The sequence below is a fragment of the Gymnoscopelus microlampas genome (assembly GCF_963454915.1).
Source record: "Gymnoscopelus microlampas genome assembly, chromosome: 1".
Classification (NCBI taxonomy): domain Eukaryota; kingdom Metazoa; phylum Chordata; class Actinopteri; order Myctophiformes; family Myctophidae; genus Gymnoscopelus; species Gymnoscopelus microlampas.
This window is the reverse complement of record NC_139962.1, coordinates 29,018,328-29,042,132: the sequence shown is the minus strand read 5'-3', so window position 1 is coordinate 29,042,132 and position 23,805 is coordinate 29,018,328. Positions and strand designations below refer to the sequence as shown.

General features: G+C 43.3%; 1 protein-coding gene across 1 annotated transcript in view; it reads left to right on the top strand.

Annotated features, from left to right (window-relative positions):
• pmfbp1 (polyamine modulated factor 1 binding protein 1) overlaps positions 1-23,805 on the top strand; it is a 177,305-nt gene that overhangs the window by 115,619 nt on the left and 37,881 nt on the right. Inside the window, exons 10-14 of the mRNA XM_084061712.1 lie at positions 10,739-10,885; positions 12,250-12,354; positions 17,493-17,723; positions 20,394-20,552; positions 23,485-23,631. Of these exons, the coding sequence (XP_083917838.1) occupies positions 10,739-10,885; positions 12,250-12,354; positions 17,493-17,723; positions 20,394-20,552; positions 23,485-23,631 (789 nt within the window). The remainder of the gene's footprint in view (positions 1-10,738; positions 10,886-12,249; positions 12,355-17,492; positions 17,724-20,393; positions 20,553-23,484; positions 23,632-23,805) is intronic.

The window sequence follows — 23,805 nt, the reverse complement described above, 5'->3', positions numbered from 1 at the left end:
CACTGAAGCAGTTAGTACAACTCATTTATTCAGTCATTTGTTGTTTCAAGTAATCATGTAGCTTGGTTTTGACTGGCTATTTCCTTCACTCCACTGCTTCCTTTTTCCCTCATTGCTTGTCTTTATGGGACAGAAACATTATCTTTTCTGCTATGCATTTGCATACTGCTGCCTTCCTATACCTTACCGTTTGACTCCCTCTCTCTCTCTCTCTCCCTCTCTCTCTCTCTCTCTCTCTCTCTCTCTCTCTCTCTCTCTGTGCTCCACTTTGTATCCTTAACATATTCTGCACACCCCTCAGCAGTTCCGCATGGCAGACGGCCCCTAATATAATCTGTGTGTCTGAATTCTAATTTATACCGTCAGGATAAAATAAATAGTCTGCAGTTAATTATGGAGAGCCAGCTCCTGGCTTTGCCCCGGTGATTTATGAAGTGCGCGTAGGCATTCTGCAATGCATTTTTCTTAATTTATTTTTAATCTGTCTTTCAATTAGTTTTGCTGCAAACGTCTTAATGATGGCAGAGGGCTGTGTTAATGAGACCGCTGGAGTGAGTAGCCCTCCTGCTGTGTTGTGGAGGTGAGGGGTTTATTTAGGGTGGGGGTCAGGGAAAGGGTTTCTACTTCCCCTGCTCTGTCATCACCCTGTTCCTTAGACATTTATTGCAGATGTTTAAAAAAAAGTTGTTCATCTGAAGAGAAAGAATGTTTATCGTCTATTTTTGGTCAGGTTTTTCCTTTTTTCCTGCATGGAAGTTTTGGTCATGTAGCTTGTTTGCCTTCCAACAAACACAACACCAGAACTAAATGTGAATGTTCAAAACCCTGCCTGCGGCAATAAATGGTAAGGTTAGGTATTTTAATCCCCCTTGTCTGACTCTGTATGGCATGTGTCTGTCTGTGAACGAAATAACTCAAGCACGAATGTGCAGATTTTTAACTTGGTGGAAACCGGTTCCGGAAAATCAGTTGGCTGGCCCGAACGGTTAATGCATGTTTGGGTCGAAAAGGTCAAAGTTCATGGTCACAATCAAGGTCAAATTCGAGGACGGATGGGTGGATTTTAATGAGACTTGGTGGGATTTCCTAGCCTGGTAAACCATCCCGGTCTGCAGAAGGCACATGATAATGTGAATTCATGCGAGCGGGATGGTTTACCAGGCTAGGGCTTTCCCAAAGAGATGATTAACTTTTTAATACTGTTGGTGCGATACATAACTTTGTTTTAAAGGATGAATCGAGTGTAGTTCTTGACAGTGTGACTGTTTCTTTGACTTGGCTGACTCGATGTCCAGGTGTTGCTTCATGCTTTTCCTTTCATGTTTATGTGTATCCTCAATAGTTTTTCCCCCATGTGTCTTGGCTCATACACATTAAAATCCTCAGAGTTCGTTTAACTCAAGAGAGTATGTATGCAAATGGAACCAAATGGACTCGTAATGGTCTATTTGTACACTCTGGGTTAAATTAACACTGAGGATTTCACTGTGCAGCTCTTAAGAGGAGGCAAGAGAAAGAAACGCCTCACATAGATTAGAGGCATTTTCTCTCTGGTTTCACCACCCCCCTCTCATATTAAACCCATGTCTCCTCAGGACTTGTTATGCGCCGTCGTTTTCTGCCAATTAGCGTGGAGCGTGCTCAGTGTGCTGGTGGTGCGAGGGGGCCCTTGGCGTGGAGCGGGCGGGGAAGGCTAGCTAGAAACCGGCGTGGTGGTCAGGCTGCCCAGACAGCCTGCCTCAGCCCACCCCATTAGGGACGTCCACCACACAGCTCTATGCATTAGGATCCTCTCATTTACCGCCTCCACATCCAGCCATTTATCTCTCTTTCCTCCTCCTTCTCCTCCTCCACCCCCGCCACCCCACCCGCTCACTCTCTTCTCCCTTTCCCTCTGTCTCTCTCTCTTTTTAATTTTCCTCTCAAAAACAGATCCCGCATTAAGCGACCAAGCATGGCTAGCTGCAGTGCCTCTCCTGAAAGAGCAACGGGATGATTTAATTTCTCCTCCTCTCTCTCTCTGTCTCCCCGGCCTCCTCTCCCTGCTCATACACAGATCATTACACACAGAGGCCTCATTTTCATCTCCCTGCGAGGGCACACGCAGGGCTTTAACTAGTCAGCCACGCCACAGCCATTGCTGGCGATCAATACCTGTGGTCAGGACGGAGCACGCAGCGCTTCCTAAATAGGCCCTGCAGGTCCCACTATAAAACACCTTAGAGGCCATACATGCCACCCCATAAATCGTCAAGCCTTTTTTTTCTCCTATGGAGGAGGAGGACGATGAGAGGGCCAGTCTGGGGTAGGAGAGGAGACGATTGAGCCCAGATCAATCTGATAGAGGTCTGACACAAAGCCAGAGACTGATATGATGATGTACCTGGCTGTGTTCTAATCTTTGGTGCATAACAGATATATCTACCAAAGTTTAGACGTTTTAGTTCAGTCAAAAGTTGCAGGAAAAGAAAGAGAGCGGGGGAAAAGACAGTAAGTATTCACCACAGCTCAATGATCCTTCAGAACAGACTTACACAGTAACTACAACAGTGAGCTACTAATGGGATTTTACCGAGTTTGAACACAAGTAAAAGTGAGATAAGGCCAGAGGAATGGACTGTCCAACTTTTTGTCTATACATGGATAATGCCCTGCTTAGTTTCAAGACAAGGGTGGGTAAGCTGGTTTATAAGACTGGGAGAGGAAAGGGTGATGCATGGACCAGAAGAGAGTTAGCCTAGGGCCTGGCAGACAGAGACAGAACAATGGATAAGCGTTCCTCATCTCGTTCTGGCCTGGAGGCTCTCGCCTCGCCCCTACATTAACCAAACAGATAGCCAACAACTTTAATTACCTTTGCATCCACTCACTCACCACATCCACTGTTCCCCACTTTGCTTGTGCAAATGAAGGAAAGAGAGGGACGGAGAGAAGGGAAGCATAATTACTTATTTTAGTGGAGTGCGGCAGAATGCCTTTTGCCAAATGACTCTAATTCCAAATGGTTAACAAGATTTTTCTCTTTAATAGAGCCGAATCCATGTGACAGCAAATTGCTTTCCTATTTTCGGCCTTAATGGCTTTTCATACTTTGCACTTCCAATAAGCAGTAAACTCGGAAATTAATATTGCACGCTGTGTTATGATGCAAATGGGAGCGAGATAGGAGAGCTGTACCTTCATGCAGAAACGTCTGATTAGATCCATAATTGCTTCAGTAGGATGATTCCCCCCCCCCTCCGTTTGTTTGAACTTATTTATTTATTTGTATAATTTTAAGCCACAATTTCCATTCCGCCATCACAACAGACAGTGCTTTTGCTTTGCCTTATGTCGTGTTTTGCACTTTTTCAATCGCTGCTAATCAGTTGTAATTAGAGGCTGAAAATAAGCACTCCCACAAGGTCTAAATGTGACCGTAAAGGGTAATTGTATTTTCCCACTAGGCTGTCACTGAGTTTAATGTCTGTGTTCAGTGTCATTGTGTTCAGAGGCAGACGCTCATTGTGCAAGCCTCTTCAGTCAGAGAAATAAGGAATATCGCTGATTTGCACACATTCTCAAGTACATCCTCAAGTAGACTTTGTCCTCTGATGATTGAGACAAAGAGTAAAAGACCACTATTTGTTACTACAATACATTTGTTAGATTTGCGTTATTCCAGGTATTGGCTGGCTCAGTGAGAATGGGTGGGTGCCCTCTCGCACAGGCAGGCTGCAATCTAAAAAGATATATTTGTGCAAGGTGTTTCATAATTAACTTTTGATCCAAGTCATTTCATTTCCAATTCCATTTTACACATGCTCAAATATTAATCCTTGTCTGTGCATAAGGTATTGTATTCTTAATAAGGGGCATCGGAGATGGAGGCGCGCGCACACACACACACACACACACACACACACACACACACACACACACACACACACACACACACACACACACACACACACACACACACACACACACACACACACACACACACACACACACACACACACACAGAGGTACAGAGGTGTTCTGTTAATAACATGGAACGGAACACATACATTCATTCTATGACCTGCACTGATCAAAAATGCAGTTCCTAGCAGCACCCTGGGCAGGTGGCTCTTGCCCTTGCCTTTACTGTATGTCATTCTGCACAGCAAAATCTGGAGTGTTCATTTAACTCTAAAACTAGACCAATACGGGTCCATAATTGTGTGCTGCTACTTTGTTATTCAATTTTTACAGATTCAATGGATCCAATATCCATTGAATCCAATTGGATCCAAAAAAGGGTTATTGCATCCATTGGATCCAAAAAAAGTTATTGCATCCATTGGATCCAAAAAAAAGTTATTGTTTAGTCAAAAGCTATTAATACTTTTTTGTTGGTTAAATAGTTATAGAACCCACAAACAGATTTTACCACTTTCAACCTGGTGTGGCTGTTTTGGATATGTAATTAAAATGTAAAAAATAGCGCAGATCTACAACACATTGCAATGTGACATGTTGTGTGAGCTTGTAGATCTGCTATTTTCACAAAATGTTGATGAAGTGTAAAAAAGGGCATTAATTAAAACATTTCAATAAAATTAAATGTGGGGATGAGCGCCTATATTCTACTACTTATTCGCTAATACTCATAACTTATTGTTCTAACGTTTTATTGTTATGGAGAGCAGTTGAGAATGTCCAAGGTTTGGCCACAGCCTGTGTGGAGCCTCAGACTCAGACATACAGCCACACTGACCCGTGGACAGAAATAGCAAATAAATTCAACTGGATGGGCCTACGATTGCTGCCAGCTATTGAGGTTAAGTGTCCTTTGGTCTGCAGGGCCTAAGCGTAGCTCTGTGATGCTCAGCCAGGACTGGGTCATGTGACCACACACACACACACACACACACACACACACACACACACACACACACACACACACACACACACACACACACACACACACACAATCTGATTCTGCAGCTACATCACCATGGCAACCCTTCATTTCTTTTCAGCGCGCTCCCATTTCACCTGTCATTTTGGTAATTGCCTCTGAATTTTCCAGCATATCTGGAGAAAAATAATAATAATCATGATGATGATAATAATAAGACAATATTTATGAAGTGAACAGTGACAGGCAAGTGTAAGGAAATGAAGAAAGGTATAAAAGCTTTCATTAGGTTAGAATATTAATGTGGGGACAGGGCTTTTTAGGAACTAATAGCTTGTTCCTTCTCTTGCAGGCTCTTGCCCATTGCATTCGTGAGCAACACTGTAGACTAGAGTGAGGTTGAATTTACATTAGTTTTAATTGGGTCACCCTCTTCTCTCCCCCTTATATCCTCTCAGTTCAACTGCTCAGCCTAATTAGACCTACACGACTGTGACACTGCCGGAAACATCTGGTGTCTGCTCAGATGATGCCACTATTGATGTTCTGTTTTTAGAAATATTGATAGAACCAGCTATGAAATGACATTTGCTGTATCTCTGTAGTCATTAATGGCTGTGGGACAGTTGTTATGAGACTTTACATCAAGATGGAGAGATAAATTGTGTGTATGGAAATAAAAGATGTTTCCTGGAGCTATAGAGGGCTAGGCCTAATGACTGGTCGGGCAGCTGCTCCTCATTACCAAGGTCACAGCCATCTGCACCAGCTGAGACCTGCAGTCCACTGATCTAGAACCATGGACATGGCCAAGAGGCTGGGCCATCAGTGCTTACCACAAACTTTGTTTACCTAACAAATAGGGATTTTCTTTCATTGCCCTTGTTTAGTTTTTCTGACCAGACATTATTATACAATGTTTGGAATGTGTGTACTGTATGTTTGCAAAGGCTGCATGTTTCTATTGCTTGATCTTGAATGTCTTGAGTGGTCATTATTTTGACATGCCTGTCAAACCAATGTGATTATCAATATTTGTGATACCTCCTCTCACGCAATAATTTCCCAAAGTCTTGTAGTCTCCACCAGGCCGAAAGGCATGGCGAGAATGTATGTTTTACCCCCTGTCTGTCCGTCCGTGTGTCCGTCCGTCCGTGTGTGTGTGTGTGTGTGTGTGTGTGTGAGTCCTGTCCGTGTGTTACCAGCTAATCTCCGACACCGTTGGCCCGCTTGCTGCGAAACTGTGCACACACACTCCCTCGATGCCAATTCAGAACCTCTGCCCCAGATTTTTCACATGGGCCTGTTATAGCGCCACCAGGAGGCCGATTTGTGCAAAACCCATTTTTTGACATTACTCCTACAGATTTTATTCAAACGTCATGCAAATTGGTACACAGTATCTCTATAGTCATGTGATCAACCCGGATCTGTCCGATTTCCCATATTCCATCCTGATTGGCTAACGTTTGCTTCCAAAGTTTGCAGGATTGGTCCGCTTTGAACAAAATGCCTCAAATCATCTTGCAGCTTGCAATTTCCGTCAAATTTCACACTAGGCCGAGGAAGATATGCCACCCATTTCACATTGGCCTGTTATAGCGCCACCAGCAGGTCTAATTTAGCAAAACACATTTTTGGAACAAAATGCGTCAAATCATGAATTTGACGCATTTTGTTTGCAGTGTCCTATTGCCGTGAAAGGCCTAAGAAGAAATGGCACCCTTTTCACATTGGCCTATTATAGCGCCACCAGGAGGCCACAATAACATACCTGACCTGGCGGAGACCTGTGCTCCGAGGAGCACTTTTTCTAGTTTTTGCTTTGTTTGCTTTTAGTTTTTTTATTTCTTTGTATGTTTTGTATTTTTTTCCCTCCGTTTCATATAAAAACTTCTGAATTCTGACTTCCATTGCATAAGAGAAGAAAAACAAGAAAGCAGCACCATATTGAATTTATACAGTATGTGGTGGTGTGAGGGAATGTCAGCGGAATTAATTGATTTGCCCATATTTATCAGAAAAGAGTAAGCGCCTAACCCCAGCTTGCATTATTAAAGCTAATACCACAGTGGTTTCTATGAGACCACCGCACTGAATCAAAGTCCGACACGGACTGATGATGTATGGATATATTATTCAGTGCGTTGTATGGGCCTCAGAGCTGTGTTACTCCCACATCCACCTTCCCATCCGGCTGCCCCCTCACACACGCACACACACGCACGCATGCACACAACCACTACTCATCTACCCCTGGAGGGCACCTGTGTTTTCAAAGTAAAGACCACTTAGAAAATAGCCTGGGGCGTCTGAATAGTGAAGTGCCCTGTGTTACGCATTAGAAGCCTCTGTACAAGCCAGGAACATAAACACTCTCAATAGCCCTTGTCTCCCCCTCAGAATACCCCAAATACCTCAAAGACAGGGAGGGGAAACAGCTTACCAAGGCCAGAATGCAGCACAGAGGGTCTGCGGGGACCTGACCACATTAATGACCACTCACTGAGATGTAGAGCTCAGAGGAGTGTGACCTGGTCAAGAGCTGTGTTATCAGAAGAATGGTTGAGAAGAACCTTCCCATGCAAATTCATCTTCTATCTTCTGATTCATTAAATTGACATTGACAGCCTAACGACTGTCACGATTCAAGGACGACGGCCGCTTGAACATTGAATGATAAAATAAATTGTGTCTGATGCCCACAGTGGCACAGTGTGTATATTCATTAACATCACAAAAACAATACCCTCACAGCATACCCTACATTATACCCTTTACAACCCTCCTTAATGCATTTCATTTACCCAAAATATTTAAGAATTGGTGTATCACCATGAACCTTAGCGTCCCTATTAACATTTAGCAAAAATAGAAAAACGTTTGCTGAAAACAGAAGAACATTCGCCAAAAATAGGTGAACACTCTGTGAAAATAGCAGATCTACAAGGCTGCGACGTGTTGTGAACTTGTAGATCACCTATTTTCACAATTTCACTATAGTGTAGGATTTAAATGGTTAACACCTACTGTAATAAAACATGTTGACTTCGTTCAAACTGCATTTCAAAAGGATTATGTGTGTGTGTGTAGGTGTGCGTGTAGGTGTTGTGGGGTGGGGGTTGATGGCATCTGAAATTGAGGTGAGCACCAAAAGAGAAAAATGTATTAGGTAAACAACCACCCCTCTTCCAGGGGCAGACATGTGGTTTAATGATCAGACATTCATTCAATCACCCGCCTGAGTAAATGGGGTTTGATCAGCCGCCAGGAATAGGAGAATAAACTGCATTTATACCAAGCCATGTCATCCGTCAAGACGAACAATTTTAATATTTAAAAAAGAATCCAATCCTATTACAAAACAAAAATAGACTAGAGTTTTCGGGAAAGCAAGAAAGCCACATTATGAATTTTTAATGACCATTCCTATAATGACTTTGTGTTTTGTCTGTTTGTCAAAGGAGTTGTCACTTAAAACGGCCTGTTTTTTGTGCTAAGGAGGAAGGGAAATAGCTGGGCAACATTTTAATACTTCTTCTTTAGATAATCTGACTCCAAATGTGTCCAAATGTGTTGAAACAGAGGTGTGAGGAATAGCATCGTTATGCTAACCTCTGCTACTCACTCTGATATGACCTTTATCGCAGGAAGCACAACTTACAAAACAGACACACACACACACACACACACACACACACACACACACACACACACACACACACACACACACACACACACACACACACACACACACACACACACACACACACACACACATACACACACCCTTGCTTGCTGGTGTATGTAGGTAGAGTCCATATCCACTATTGTATCTGTAATGGACAGTGTTTCACCAGTCTGTGGGACTGGTGAAACACTGTGCTGCAGGTTTTCAGGCCATGCTGGATGGAGCCTTCGCAGGACACTGGCGCTCTCCCTGACTGAGTGGCAGAATGGGGCCAATTACAAATCAGTTAGAAAGAGTGCATAATGGATGGCGCAGCATGTACAGTACAGTACAGTACTGTAGAGTAGAGAGGTAGCTACCTTTTATAGAAGGTTTCAGCTGTGACCTTTCCCTATCAGCAGCCAGGCTGGAGAAGTGAGAGGTTGGCGCTGCATGCATCGGTTTACTCTGCCCCTGTTAGTATTTCTATGCACAGCATAGCCAACCATAGCACTCAACCCCCCCCGACCCCCCCACACCCGCACCCTCACCAGCCCTGCAGCGAGCGACAACAGCCATCCTTCTACACACTTGCTCTCCTTTTAATGTGTCTTCTCACTGAGTTCGGAGGCAATCAGTAATGACCAGAGGTCTTGTATTGTTTGGTCGTCAGGCGACTCAGGCGTGTGTTTTGTTTGGACTGAGGAGTGTTCTGTGATGAATTTCACCCATCACATGCTCCAGTGTGGTTGACCAATGAGTTTTGGGGAAGCGTGGCCTGTGGTGTTTTTCTTTAATAAGTCCAGAGGTGAGGCAAAGCAAGCAGGTGATCAGTCATCCTGTCATGATGTTACCCTCTGATTAGCCCGATACATTGTTGGCGATATTTGACCTGCCACAGTCGTATATGTCAACGACCAGACTTAGGCTTCATGTAATGACTTTTTTCCGCCTTTTTTTTCTTTAGTTAGACAAAAAGTCATCTTTCTGACCTATTGCGAATCTAGTTTGTTTATCGGCTTCTTCCTTTATGAGAAACAGAAAAACATCCATCTCTTAGTGGTGATATTTTCAGTATTTTCTGTAGATAAGGTCAAGTGAATAAATGTACAAAAATAACCATCTCCAACATGAGGTACTGCATTCTGCCAAGCAGCCGTTATATCCCTACATTATAATGCGTTCTATTGATGGTTTCTATCTTAAGATGATCCAGGGACCTGTACGCCTCAAGCCTCCATCTAGTCCCCACTCTCCTCTGGTCTCTCGACTTCCATGGTTCCCTACATTCCCTGATACCCTGTCCCAGAGAAGTGTGTGTCCAAGCCAGCTCAGCCGGGCCCAGCACTTGCAGTGGCATTCTCCCCTTTGGGCCTCCGTCACACACCTAAGAATGGATCTTTATTTACAACACAGAACTCGGAAACAGCTGGTCAATCCATTTAGCCTAAGGCCACTGATTTGTTCGTATTTACTACAACAGCCAAAGAAAAGCCAGGGTATTTTTTCCTCTCTCCTTCCTATTGATCCGGCGCTTAGAAAATCTGCTCTGCTGTCTAAACACTATTGATCCCCCACCTCTCGACGGCAAGCTCCCGCACCAGTGTATAAAGGGACTGGATGAATTGAAATTTCATTTCCGACAACTTGTTCCTGTTATTTTTACCCTTTTTTCGATAGTAGGGAACATGCGCTAGCGGGCCACCGCTCAATGAGTCGATAGGCGGCTGGCTTGTGGTGGTGCGCTGGGCGAGACTGGCCGTATAACCCTCCTGGTCTCTGCACTGCTACATGGTGCCATGCTCTACCCCACACCATCTCCACCTGGGAAGGCCTCGCCACTTTCTAAGATCCTAGTGATCATTAGAGGCCATTAGGGGCCATGTTCTCAGCCAGCTTGGCTCTGGGATCGGCAGGGATGAAGGTATCTACCTCCTGGCTGTGTTGCGGGACCGTCCACGTCCGGGCCCCGGAGAGGGAGAGCAGGCGTTCAGCGCCAAAGTCCATGCTCCTAAATCATCACAACCCCCAGCGTCAGTTATGCTCGCAGTCTGTTGCTGTTGATGTGATCAGGATGCAACATATAATAATATTACTCTTCTGTTTGTTCCCCCTCCTGTCACCAGATCACCTGTTTATATGACTTGTCTGCTCTGCTGTTTCGTTTTATCTGTCCTCTATAGCTTCAGGACAGAGAGGCTGAGCTGCAACGGACCCAGAAGTCTCTGTCTGAGCTTGATGGGAGAGAGAGGGATGTGGCCATGCACAACGCTGCCCTGCAGAGCCAACTAAAGTGCACCACAGAGGAGCTCCAGAGCGCCACCTGCAGGGTAAAGCTGCACATGATAATACTCTGCTCCTCTCACCCGGCTCCTCATGGTATCCAACTCTCGCCATTTGCCTGAAGACTGAGTGGTACATAAAAAGGGGGAGGACCCATTTTAATTAACATCAATATTCATGTAATGACCATGGAACCAACCCACATTCCATTTCAAGCTCTTAATGTTAATGCATATTTTAATACATTATCATTACCACTCATAATTCTTATTATGATAACTATAATTATTAGATTTATGGCAGAATTATGGCTTTTGTCCCTGAAGGCATTTTTTGTGCTGTGAATCCAATCTCCCCCAACCCAACCCCACCCCAGCCAGCCCACCCCCCTAAACCCTATCCTGAGTACAACATTCCCAGCCCCCCCCCCCCCCCCCCCTCCAAAATATCGAGCGAGCACTGATAAAGATAAACACACAAACACCCCAGTGTGTCTGCTGCCGCGCCTGTAAAACACTCAATCTGAATTGCATATCCGCCTCACCACAGAGCTTGTCATAAGCTGTATTAAGAAAAATGGTCACACGGTTTGACATAAATTGGAAAATGACATTTGGAAAATGGGTGCTGCTGTGGAAATTAGAGATATTAAAATTATAAATCAGTGTCTGGATGTGTGGGGGAGGGGGGGATGGGGGAGTGGCCTCTCAGTGGTCCCCGCTTTCCTCTTTTACTGTTTTTCTCCCTCCCGCCCTCTCTCTCTGTCTCATACTTCCTTCTTCGGCCTTTCTCTGAAGGCAGTTCAGAGTACAGGGTTTGAGTCTGTCCATTCAAAGTGGTTTTGATTGCAGCCACGCTTTAGTCTGCTCCATTGGGACAATCTCTGCCTCTCATTTAGCTTTAAAGCAGAAGATTGTGTGTGTGTGTGTGTGTGTGTGTGTGTGTGTGTGTGTGTGTGTGTGTGTGTGTGTGTGTGTGTGTGTGTGTGTGTGTGTGCGTGCGTGCGTGCGTGCGTGCGTGCGTGCGTGCGTGCGTGCGTGCGTGCATGTGCGCGCATGCGATTGTGTGTGTGCGTGCTGTGTCAGTGTCCTGTCAGCTTATTTAGAGACTCTTATGGTGCAACGTGCTAATGGATCATTTCTGAGGTGTGATATGCATTATGCAAAAGAAAGGTGAGCTGACACCTTTAAAAACAGACAGCTTCAATCCCCTGTGTGCCTCACCTCCCTCTCTCTCCTGTGTGTGTGTGTGTGTGTGTGTGTGTGTGTGTGTGTGTGTGTGTGTGTGTGTGTGTGTGTGTGTGTGTGTGTGTGTGTGTGTGTGTGTGTGTGTGTGTGTGTGTGTGTGCGTGCGTGCGTGCGTGCGTGCGTGCGTGCGTGCGTGCGTGCGTGCGTGTGTGCGTGTTGATCAGGAGGAGGCCTACGGACAAAGAGAAGAGCATCTCTGTGAGCTACAGGTGGAGCTTGACAGACTGGAAGCACTGCTGGAGAGTGAGAGACAAGAGATGCAAAGAAAGGTCAGTCCACTACTGTACCTGTTGACATTCACATATTGTTGCTGTCAGGCAGAAAACTTGTATCTCCATATTCAGAATCAGAATCAGAATCAGGTTTATTGTCACATCACAGGTTTACAAGGTAAAAACGTGGGTGAAATTCGTTTTTGTACATCGTTCCCATCGTAACGTTAATTTCCATAGAAAGAATATTTCATGATTGTTTATGTTTTTTTCACACATGAATGCCCTATTTTATACTTTGTTGTATGATGACAGTATCATGCAAAAGTAGCAAAGATGCTACTTTTGCTAAGATGTAGCCAATTTACAGCATGCCGCATAGGGATATTTTTTTTAACTAGGCCTTGGGCACTGACCTACTCGGGAACAATGCAAGTCGGGAACGATACAAATTGGGAATGCATGTCCCACCTGGTTATGCAACACCTCTTGTACCTGTTGTCAATATACCCGTTTTACCCGTCTGTCCCTTTTGTGCCCATGTATGGAGATCTCTGTATCTGTCTGTCCCTGTTCCTTTTATGCCCATATATGGGGATCCCTGATGTCATTATGCCCATATATGGCCATGCCCTGGGCATATCGTTTGGATTCGGCGGTTCTGGACAACTGGATCTCAATATATGCCTATATGTATATGGACATATGATTGGCGGTTCTGGACAACCGCCTATCCGAACGACTCGACGGAGGGCACTGCACTCCCTTGAGTCCTAATGACATGCGCAAAATAGTAACACCAAAACTGTCTGTGGGTTTTATTAAGTATATTACCAATGAAAGGTATTAACAAAAGCGGTATGATTACATTGGAGCCATTGCAACACTGGTTTCCTCCGGACGGTGACGATATATACTGTATATATAAACTGTATACATTCAATAATTGTTCAAGTAAAGAATAAAGGGTATACAAGTGCTGCACATGCCCCGTTATTGACTTCCTTGACTGTTCATCTCTTCTTTTCATTGAGCTCAAAGACAGGACCTACAAAAGACTAGGAGTGCACGTGGGACTCCATGCCTTGACACCACTGACCTCCTGCTTTTGAGGGCTACAAAAAAAATTAATTCTCTTTTAGTTTCGGTGCATCTATGCCACATACTGTATGCTACCTTTAATACTCGGGTCAGCGGCTCCTTTCATCTTTGGGGCAGGGGGAAGGAACATTCAATCTTTGGGTCCTTGATGGAATGTTGCATTCAAATGCACTCTCTCAGTGTTTAGAGACAGCTGAAGTCAAATCTACAGTATCTCCTTTCATGTGGATGGAGAAGTCACCCATTTGAGAGCAGTCACCACTTCATACATGCCACCCACACATACTCAAAAGCATACTGTGCTTTTGAGTTTGAGAGTTTGACTCTTCCTTTTTAACCACTATTGTATACTTTGTCGTACAACGTTTTCATTTGAAAGTAGTAAAAGAATAGCCATAGGTTCAAAGTGGTTCATTTCACTTGCCTGGCCAGATCAGTATTTCCCGTAGTTTTCCGATGAGATTCACTTGTTTTTGCAGTTTTCTCAGATTCAGCCTGGCCTATTATGTCACCTTTTAGAGAAGTGTGTGGGTGCTAATGTTAAGCCCAGGCCTCCTGTGAGGCCTTATGGTTGTGACATTATTACTGTAACCCTAATTTATACTTCATGACACAACTGCGTCATTCGCCATGAAGGAAGTGACATGAAGGATAAATGAGCCATAATATGTAGAGCCCGACCGGCAGATCTTTGGGTCTGATCCCGATTTGTAGACCTAGATTACCAATGTTTTGACTCTACTCATATTTCGTAAAAAAGGACAATTTGAAAAACCTAGATTTGATTAAAGTTTCTAATTGAGAACATTTAAAGTACCACTTCACCCATTTCAACCTACAGTATCGTCCTATAGGTTGGCCTCACTAATGCTCATTATAACTAAGATGGCACTATGTCTGTCTACTCACTCAGTGACTCAGAGGAGGGCTGTGGACTATTTGGGGCCATGCATGTTGGGAACGGTGCAAGTCGTTCCATTTATACTGCTTCTTCTTCTGGGTCTCCATAGCGACCCCTTCATTCCTTCATTCATTCCTACAGCTACTCGAAAACTGTTGGTCCCATCCGAATTGTTGTTCATCCTCCACACACTTCGGGTAATGTGGGTCACACACGCCAAGTTTGGGACAGAACGGTCCGTCGCCGTCCGAGCTGTCAGCTATGCCAGGGAAGACATTTACGGGACAGACAGACACACAGACACACAGACAGAGATTCCTTAAATTATTGTTTAGTAATAATAATAATAATAATAATAACATATTATTATTATTATTAAATAGTGGCTTCTATTTCAGCGTTCTAACTTTACAGGAAGAGAAAGGCTGTAATTTCTATTAGCTTGGAATCCCCATTGATGATGTCATTGGCAGGTTTCTGAACGATCCATTTAGACGCAGAGTGAGTAGACAGAAATTGTGTATACAATATATACAACTTCAATATACTAGGCCAATGCCGGTTAGGAATGCATGCGTTGTACCTGTTACCTGAATACATAGTGCAGTACCATATTTACATACAGTAGTAGTGTACTTTGGGGCCAAACTATTGGCTCATTTCGACTACGAAGGGTAACCCAGAACCTTCCATAACCTGAAACTTTCCAGAACCCGTGAAGTTCTGTGAAGGTTTTTTGTTTATTTGTTATAACCAGAATCACCCTTTCAGGGGCTGGTTGTATTAAAAATAAAACCTTATTAATATATATAAACTACAATTTAAAAATGTTTCCAAACTAGCAAAAAGTCAATACAAGTTGTGAGCTTGTAGGTCGCTAAGGTCGGCTATGTATGAGTTCTGAGTAACTCAGGGTTACTGGGTAGTACTCCTTACCTCCTGAAAGGGTTCCAAAGCAGGTTCTGAGAAGTCAGTACTATGACGATGCATTGATTAGGGATCTCCATACATGGGCATAAAAGGGTCACAGACAGACAGATACAGAGATTTATACTTGATTCATACTTGCTGGTGTCTCGCACCGAAAATGGCAGATCTGCAGTGCAAGCTCACAATGCTTCGCAGTGCTACACGTTGTGAGCTTTTCGATCTGCTATTATCGGTGCGAGACATGATGCACAACCAAGTATAAATCAGGCTTAACCCTGTCGCTCCTTCCTTGTTCACTGTTCCTCCTCACACCCCGGCAAACTACCAGAGAGTCTAGTCTGCACCCTGTCAATATTCTAGTACTTACTCATGTGGTACATTTCAGTCACTGTCTCCTAATATTGAATAGTTGAAGAGGTATTGCTGATGAGCTCAGTTTAGTGAGTTTCAGACATATCTCACTGTAGTCGTAGTCACACACACTCAGACAATCAGAACGGAAGCATGACAGGTTAAATTTGGATTGAACTTGCTTCGATTGTACCGTTGACTGAAGAGTCTTGTCTTCCATGAAGAGGTAATTTCTTTCACCCATTTCACACGTGCCCTTGAGGGCATATCAGGGCCGGACTGGGACCAAAATTCAGCCCTGGCATTTTGTTCCGAACCGCCCCCCATTTTGGTCCGAACCGAGATCTTGCAATCACGTGATCTCCTGGACTGAGAATGAAATGAACGAACAGTGGCATCTAGCGTAAAACCTCTGAAAACACAAAATCTCGTCACTCTCATCATTGGCAGTGTGAGCCTTGGCAAAATATGATGAGAAATCTCGTCATTGGCAGTCAGAGAGTTAATGAAGGGTAGCTCAGGTCCAGTAATAGAATAATAAAGAAGAAGGCCTAGAAGGTCTGTGTTAGAGGTGAAGTTGAGATATACAGTACACAGTGTGTTCTCAACATCGGGTCCGGGGATCCTCAGGGGTCCTTGAGGGGGTTCCAGAGGGTCCCCAGCTAAATGATTAATAGTTTGTAACCAAATGGACCCTTACGAGTCTGTAACTCTGACAGTGAACAAACGGAAACCCATTTGGTTCCATTTGTACACTCAGAGTTAAATAACACAGAGGAATTTAATGTGTAGATTGGGGTCCCAGAGATACAAATTGTATCAAATGAGGTCCGTGGCCTGATGCATATCTTGTGGAAACTTCGTTTGTCTCTACTTTGGCCTGACACTTGTATAACGAAGTAGGGCATTAAGTGACATAAAAAAACATAAAAAGTTGATTTGAGGTTTCTGTCCGACAGCGTCGATATGACATTTTAATCGGGGTTCCTTGAATTGAAAAAGGTTGAGTACCAACAGGTCTAAAGTGTTAGGTGGGAGCAGAGGCCAGGCAGTGGTAGTTCAGGTGGCGTTTCGGGGCCCAGTGCTAGATCGGTGTGTGAGGTGAATAACCCCAGGCAAGTGTTGAGCGCCCAGATGATGTGTTTTTACAACGCAGCCTTGCTGTGCTTTGGGACGGCAATAAACCACGGCCTTCAAAGCACAGCCAAGCGCCACTTACTGCTGAGTGCTTCTCCGGTGGTTGGGGCGAGATTACTCTCAAAACAAAGTGCAGACAGGTTGATTAATAGATGGGTCTGTGGAGGTGTGCGCTGCAGTATATTTTCACGCCCGCCGAACACTCGTTCATTTCATTCGCGTGGACTTTTATGTGCTGATCCTGTCACCGTGTGAGTTTGTCAGATCATAAAAAAATAGCCTCTCTTTGAGAGTGTTTTAGTGAAAACTCATTAGGGCTGTTATAGACATGTTGTTTTAATGTCCAGGGAGTAAGATGTGACGTGGGGGGCTATGGGGGGGGGCTTGTCTGGGCATATTAGTCCATCGCAAGATCTGTCTTCCACCAGTCTGCAATGTAAGCTTCACACATCAATGTCGAATCAATGCCTGTGTCTTTATGTCTGTGTCTGGATTTTACTATTTGTGTGTGTGTGTGTGTGTGTGTGTGTGTTTGTGTGTGTGTATGTGTGTATTTTCCTTGCACAGAATGATATGAATATGAATGGCCGTTATTAACTGGTACTCTGTGTAACAGGCAGACTGACTAATGACATTATTGATTGATGTCACACTGTAACTGACCGAGCGATGAATAATGCCATCGACTGTTACTCTACTGATGTAACTCACACGCTCACCCCCCCACCCACCCCCACCCCGGCCCTCTGTGTGCTGTGCTGTGCTGACGAGGCAGGGCGAGGAGTGGGCGGCCCGGGCTGAGCACGCTGAACGGGGGCTTAGGGAGGAGAGCCGGCGCTGTGTCGCAGCATCAGAGGGCCTGAGGCTGAAGGAGGCTGAGCTGGAGGAGCTGCAGGGGGCCAGAGATACGGCCCTGAGCGGCCTGCAGCTGCAGGGAGACCGGAGCAGACGGCTGGCGGACCACAACCAGGCGCTGCAGTGCATCCTGGGGGAGCTGCAGGACAGGGTAATGCCCCATTTATATACATGTTTGTGCGCCGGAGTCGTGCGCCTACAATAACAGATCTACAAGCTCACAACTTGTCGCATTGCGAGTCATCGGGTGGAGGCTCTGTACAGAACACAGTCCAGGGCAGCATGAGATGGGCGGGGGGGTGTCTCTTTTTTTGGGGCCGTGTAACCGCCCCCTATAAGTGAGTTTTGGACACTGACCAATCCTGCACCGTGATTGGCCAATAGTCTACAACGCAGTCTACAACCCTAACCCTTCCACAGTCAATGCAAATCTATACTTTTGCAAAGTCAGCCAATCACATTACAGCTAGTGTCATCACCACTAGCTGTAATGTGATTGGCTGACTTTGCAAATTCAGGACTGTGATTGGCTAGCGAAACACATGACACATGTGCAGCCCTATGAATAGCAGTATGGACTTTAAAAAAAGTCATTTATCCTTTTTTTTAAGTGAGTCATGTTGTGATGACCACACACCGCCCTTTGGGGCCCCCTATAAGTGAGTTTTGGACACCGACCAAAAAATGTGTGTACCCCCTAACCCTTCCATTGTTAATGCAAATCGATACTTTTTTCATATCAGCCAATCACATTACAGCTAGTGTCATCACCACTAACTGTAATGTGATTGGCTGACTTTGCAAATTCAGGACTGTGATTGGCTAGCGAAACACATGACACATGTGCAGCCCTATGAATAGCAGTATGGACTTTAAAAAAAGTCATTTATCCTTTTTTAAAGTGAGTCATGTTGTGATGACCACACACCGCCCACTTCACACTGGGTGTGATTTTTTAAATATATATAGATCTGCTATTTTTGAATATCCAACGTATAAAGGGATAAAGTGTCTAAAATGATTGTGATGCTGTATTAACAAATGTTGCTGGGGACCCCCTGAGTTTACTCGGGTCCCCCAGGGTTCTGTACTTGGCCTCCTCCTTACATTCACTGCCAGACGTATTTCTGGCTGCGTTTGCCCACTGCCAGCGATTTTTCGATTTTCTTAGTAGTCACAGAATATTTATCTTCAGTATGATCGATCCACTGATGGTTGCTAATCACGGAGGGTTTCACTGTGCTTCCGCAGGGAAAAAAATAACCTCCCGTTCGTTTGCTATACTTAGTTGAAAATATCTCGCCAAAAATACATAGTAAAACACAGGAGCCGAGATACAGAATATTTCCCAAATACTTTAACCAGGAAGTGAATGGAGCAGTAAATCTTTGGATCACGTTATTTCCTGGTTCCGTGGGCAAAAAAGAATAAAACATTATTTTTTTTAATCCAAAAGTTGTTATAGTCGTCCTTGGCAGTCTGGGCCTTTAGAAAAAAAAGTTGTCAAAGTCGTCCTATGGCAGTGAATGAGTTAAAATAGACGATCTACAATCTTGTCGATCGGCTACTAAATGTTAACCTATTATGACATGCCAAGTATAGAAACGCTGGGGTTCATGTGGTTAAAGAAGGTCTCAATGAGGGGGATGTTGCCATGTGTTAGTGGGGGGATGATGGCAGATTGCAGAGTGGTCACCTCATCATCACATCACACGACTCTAATTAACTCCAGGGCTACATCAGACTGTAATCAGCACACCCGCATGGGAAATGAGTTTGTACCGCCTTCAAAAGCATGGCGTTAAAATGCATATTAGCCCCATGTTTTTAATTAACATTTTGTGCTTAGGAGGCATGTTAACAGTATCCCTTAATGAGCTTTGTGGAAAATAAGCCACATGGAGCACAAAGGGCAGCTTTCTCTCTGTGCTTGTTGTGTTTGTCTTTTTTTCCTTTCTAATAACATTATCATAACCATTCAAATCATCTCTCAGCATCACCTCCTCATAATGCCCACACTGATATCTCCATGTGACTCAAAATGAATGAGTTTGTTATCGAATGAGCCCATGGGTTCAGTATTAACAAGAGTATATTGGAGGTGTGTTTAGCGTCGAGTTGGTTTTAGTCTAGCTTTGAATTCAGTGTAATCTCACCTGTACTACGGCCTCACATTGAGCCACCATTCCCCTACCAGGATTCTTTATCCCTTTGTTGTTAATTGTCATATCCTTGTCACACCAACTCTATATCTATCTTTAGAGATTGATAAAATAAAACCTGGCTAAAACACAGGAGAACCACTTTTTCCCCCCCTCAGATTATTTGTGTAATTGCCAACAATTTCACAGCGAATGAATAACAGCAGCAGAAATTGTTCTGTGTAAGCCCTCATTATCCAATTTGGTCTGAAATGGAAAATACAAAGAGGCAGGGATCCTAAAATATCACCTATTTCCCTAAAACGCACAGAAATTGCTGAGTGGATTTAGTACAGATTTTGATTATGAACAGGAAGCTGAACAAACACCTCTTTCCTGTGCGTCTTTTCAATCCACTACTGCCTTGCTCCTCCCTTTAATTGGTTATTATCACGGAATCCATTCTGGGATTGCACTCTAGCTAACAACCTCTCCATTGCTGGAGAAGAAATCATTGTCATTTCTAGGATTGCTGATTCCTAGGGCCAGTGAATGATCCTGTTATATATTTGGCACATTAGTGTGGCCATTAAAGAACAATAAGTGTATGTTGTTGTTCAGCATACACTGTGCAGCATTACTGGTTCTTGTATAAGAGAGCATTTTTTTAAACCCTGCAGCTTTCCCACCGAGAGGAGACGCTTGGGGCCGTCAGAGAAAAGCTTCTGCACCAAGAGGAAGACCAGCGCCTTCTACACCAACAGCTGTCCTCCTCCCAGGATGCACTGCAGCTGGCAGCCACAGAGCTCATGTCTTGCAAAAGAGAGTGGGAGAGACAGGTGAATCCACACAAAGCGTCTTTAATCAGGTTTTCTCTCATTTTTAAATGTGCAATGGTTGAACTAGACAGACAGTGACCTATACCAGTGGATGATTGATTGATTGATTGAATACTTTATTTAGAAGTTTGCAGTGAAAAAAGCACATGGAAGTAGAGTTTTGAATGAATAGTTTATTTCGGTCTTACGCCATGTACAGAGTTAGTCACAGCAAACATTTCCAAAGAAATAAATTATTGGACCGAAAAGGTGTAGCTGAAGCCGTAGCTTATAATGCCTACCCTTATAATATTCAAAAAACAAACAATAACAAAACATCAATCAATACTCAAAACAAAAACAAAGACAAAATGTGTCTTTTCACCTACAAAAAATAATATTTTATGGTTCATAATACATTTTTATAGTTATCTTTACTATTTACTATATTATCTTTAACATTTTCTTGAATTTATAGATAGAACTACACTTTTTTAGGTTGTTATCACAACTATTCCATATTTCTCTTGCCATAACCGATGTACATCTCTTTTTAATGTTTGTTTGTTCTATCTAGCTGTAATAATTCCAAACATAAGTATACCCCTCAGCTCATACTGATTTTCTTTCATTTTTAAACAGATTCTGAATGCAGCTTGGAAGCAGTTTCTGTTGTGCTTTGAAGGCTAATAAAACTGTTTTCTGAGCTACTATATCATAGAATTTTAAGGTATTATACTTAATAAAGAGTTTATTAGTCGGTTCATAATATTCTGATGTATTTATAATTCTTATGGCTCTCTTCTGTAATATAAAAATAGGGTTGGTATTCGTTTTGTATGCGTTTCCCCATACTGTACCTCCACACAATAGGTAATGTATGTAACTATGAGTGAACAATACAGCTAATACAGTGATTTCTGACAAAGGATATATTTAGTTTTATATAATATTGCAACAGTTTTTAGTTTTAGTTTTACATTATTTATATGCGATTTCCAGCATAGTTTATCATCTATTATTACTCCCAAAAACGTGTTTTCATATAGGCCTACTCGTTCTATTTACATATCACTGATTTGAATTGTAGCTTGATAGTAGATTTTTCTAGTGCCAAATATTATAAACTTTGTTTTAGTTAGATTCAATGATAGCTTGTTTATGTCTTTATAGTCTTCAATTTCCCTTCTACTGCATTCAGAAGCTGCTCCAAATTCTTCCCAGAGCAATATAGGTTTGTGTCATCGGCAAACAAGACATCATTTAATGTTGGTGACACTTTGCAAATCTCATTTATATATTATATAAATAATTTGGGACCTAGAACCGAACCTTGCGGAACGCCGAAGGTGACTTTTTCTAAAGTCACAATACAAGGTCAACTAAATAGGATTGAAAAAGCCCAGAAAGCCCCAATGGCTTGTTTCAAATGGGGTCCTCACGTACTCAATTCATGGATCCCAACATTTCTTTCCTTGGAGCCCCCCCCCTTTTTTTTTACATCCGAAACAAGGTGAGACCCCACACAGATGCACACACGCACAAACACTCTTCTGCTTTTCCAACATGTTAACCACCATACGCCCTATACTTGAATAGTGAAAATAGCTGATCTACAAGCTCACAACATGTCTGTGTTGTGAGCTTGTAGATTGGCTATTTTAGCTATTCTTGAAACTTTTGGGACTATTTTGGCACCATTTTTTGACAATATAATGATGGTAAAATGTTATGAATGTTATCTTAACTTGCAAGATATGAACAAGCTTAAAATTTGGGACGACCTCCAGACAGACATGGCTCACATTTTTTCGTAATTCAAAATTATTCAACATTTTCCAAACACTTTCAAGTTATTTTTTTAAATTACAAAAATAGCAGATGTACAAGCTCACAGCGCAGCATGAAGTGAGCTTGTATATCTGCTTTTTTTGAATAGCCAACATTAAACATTACAGAATCTTTCTCGGTTTTAATGGGTTAAGGTGGATTCGTGATCACACACTGCAGCTCACTGCTCTAGCTGACTTTCACAGCTGATTAGAGTGTAACCAGTTGTGCGTGTTTCAGTCACGGCAGTTTTGCAACCAGAATGTGCACAAACCCAGTAATTTTTGTAAACAAAAAAACGTTCTGCCTACTTTGCACTGGTAAACGCATAGCTACACAATCTAGTGATTTCTCATTTCCCTTCCCTGTGGAGGCCTTTTAGAAAATTGAAGCCTCATGGATAACAGTGAGACCTGATGATTCAACTATAGAATGAAGTTAATTTGTTCACATTAAAGTATATCTGTCTACACAGTACAATCCAGAGTCAATTGTTACACTCTCAGAGAGTTGAATTAACAAATTTTAAGTGGCCATAGTTGAATGGGTAGAGAGGCCATCTGGTTCCCATATGGCCAAACCAACGTTAAACAGGGAAACCAAAGTGTCCCTGAGCAAGACACTTAACCCCTAATCTGAGTTCCCAGAAGTTCTCGCATACAAAGGGCGAGACTTAACCCCTAACTGATCCATGGGCGCTGCCCCTGTAGCGCCCAGCTGCAATGGGTTAAATGCAGAGGACAAATTTCACGTAGGTACAAATGTATGTGACAAAAAAAAATACCCTAATGGAGTGGGGTCCATATTATTATGATTATTATTAGCCTGGTTCCAGACGAATCTGCCATTGCAAAAAAATAATGCCCTCGGCAGATTAGGTCTGGCCCCTCTCAATAGAGATTCGATTTCTCTCCCTCCGAAGTTGTGAGGGACCAATCAGGGCCCAGTATGCAAATATGGGGTGGGTTTATCACCAGAGGCAATTTCTTTATTTGCCCCTCGTAAATGCAGGTTCCACACAGAGATTCCAGACTAATATCTACGCAGTGATATTAGTCTGGTCATGCCAGGCTAGATTATTATGCCCAAGATGAAGCTGCGTCTCACAGTCCTTGTGCTGTAGCTGAACCAGGAGGAGGCGGTGGTGAGCAGGCTGCGAGGGGAGCTGCAGGAGGTGAAAGAGGAGAAGGAGAGGCTGGCCTCCCAGAGCCAGGGCCTGTGCGAGGAGCTGGTCCAGCTCACTGAGAAACACAGGACGGTGCAGCAGGAGGTACGCAGGCCAGGGCTGGGAAATTAAACCAAAATATATCGAAACCTATATTTAGAACCAATAACCGACTTAATCTTGCCCATGGTTAATCGAATAATTGAGCAACTGTTTTGTTTTTTCTTCTTACAGTATACACTATACAGAAGAATCAATTTTTTTTTAATTGAATAATGA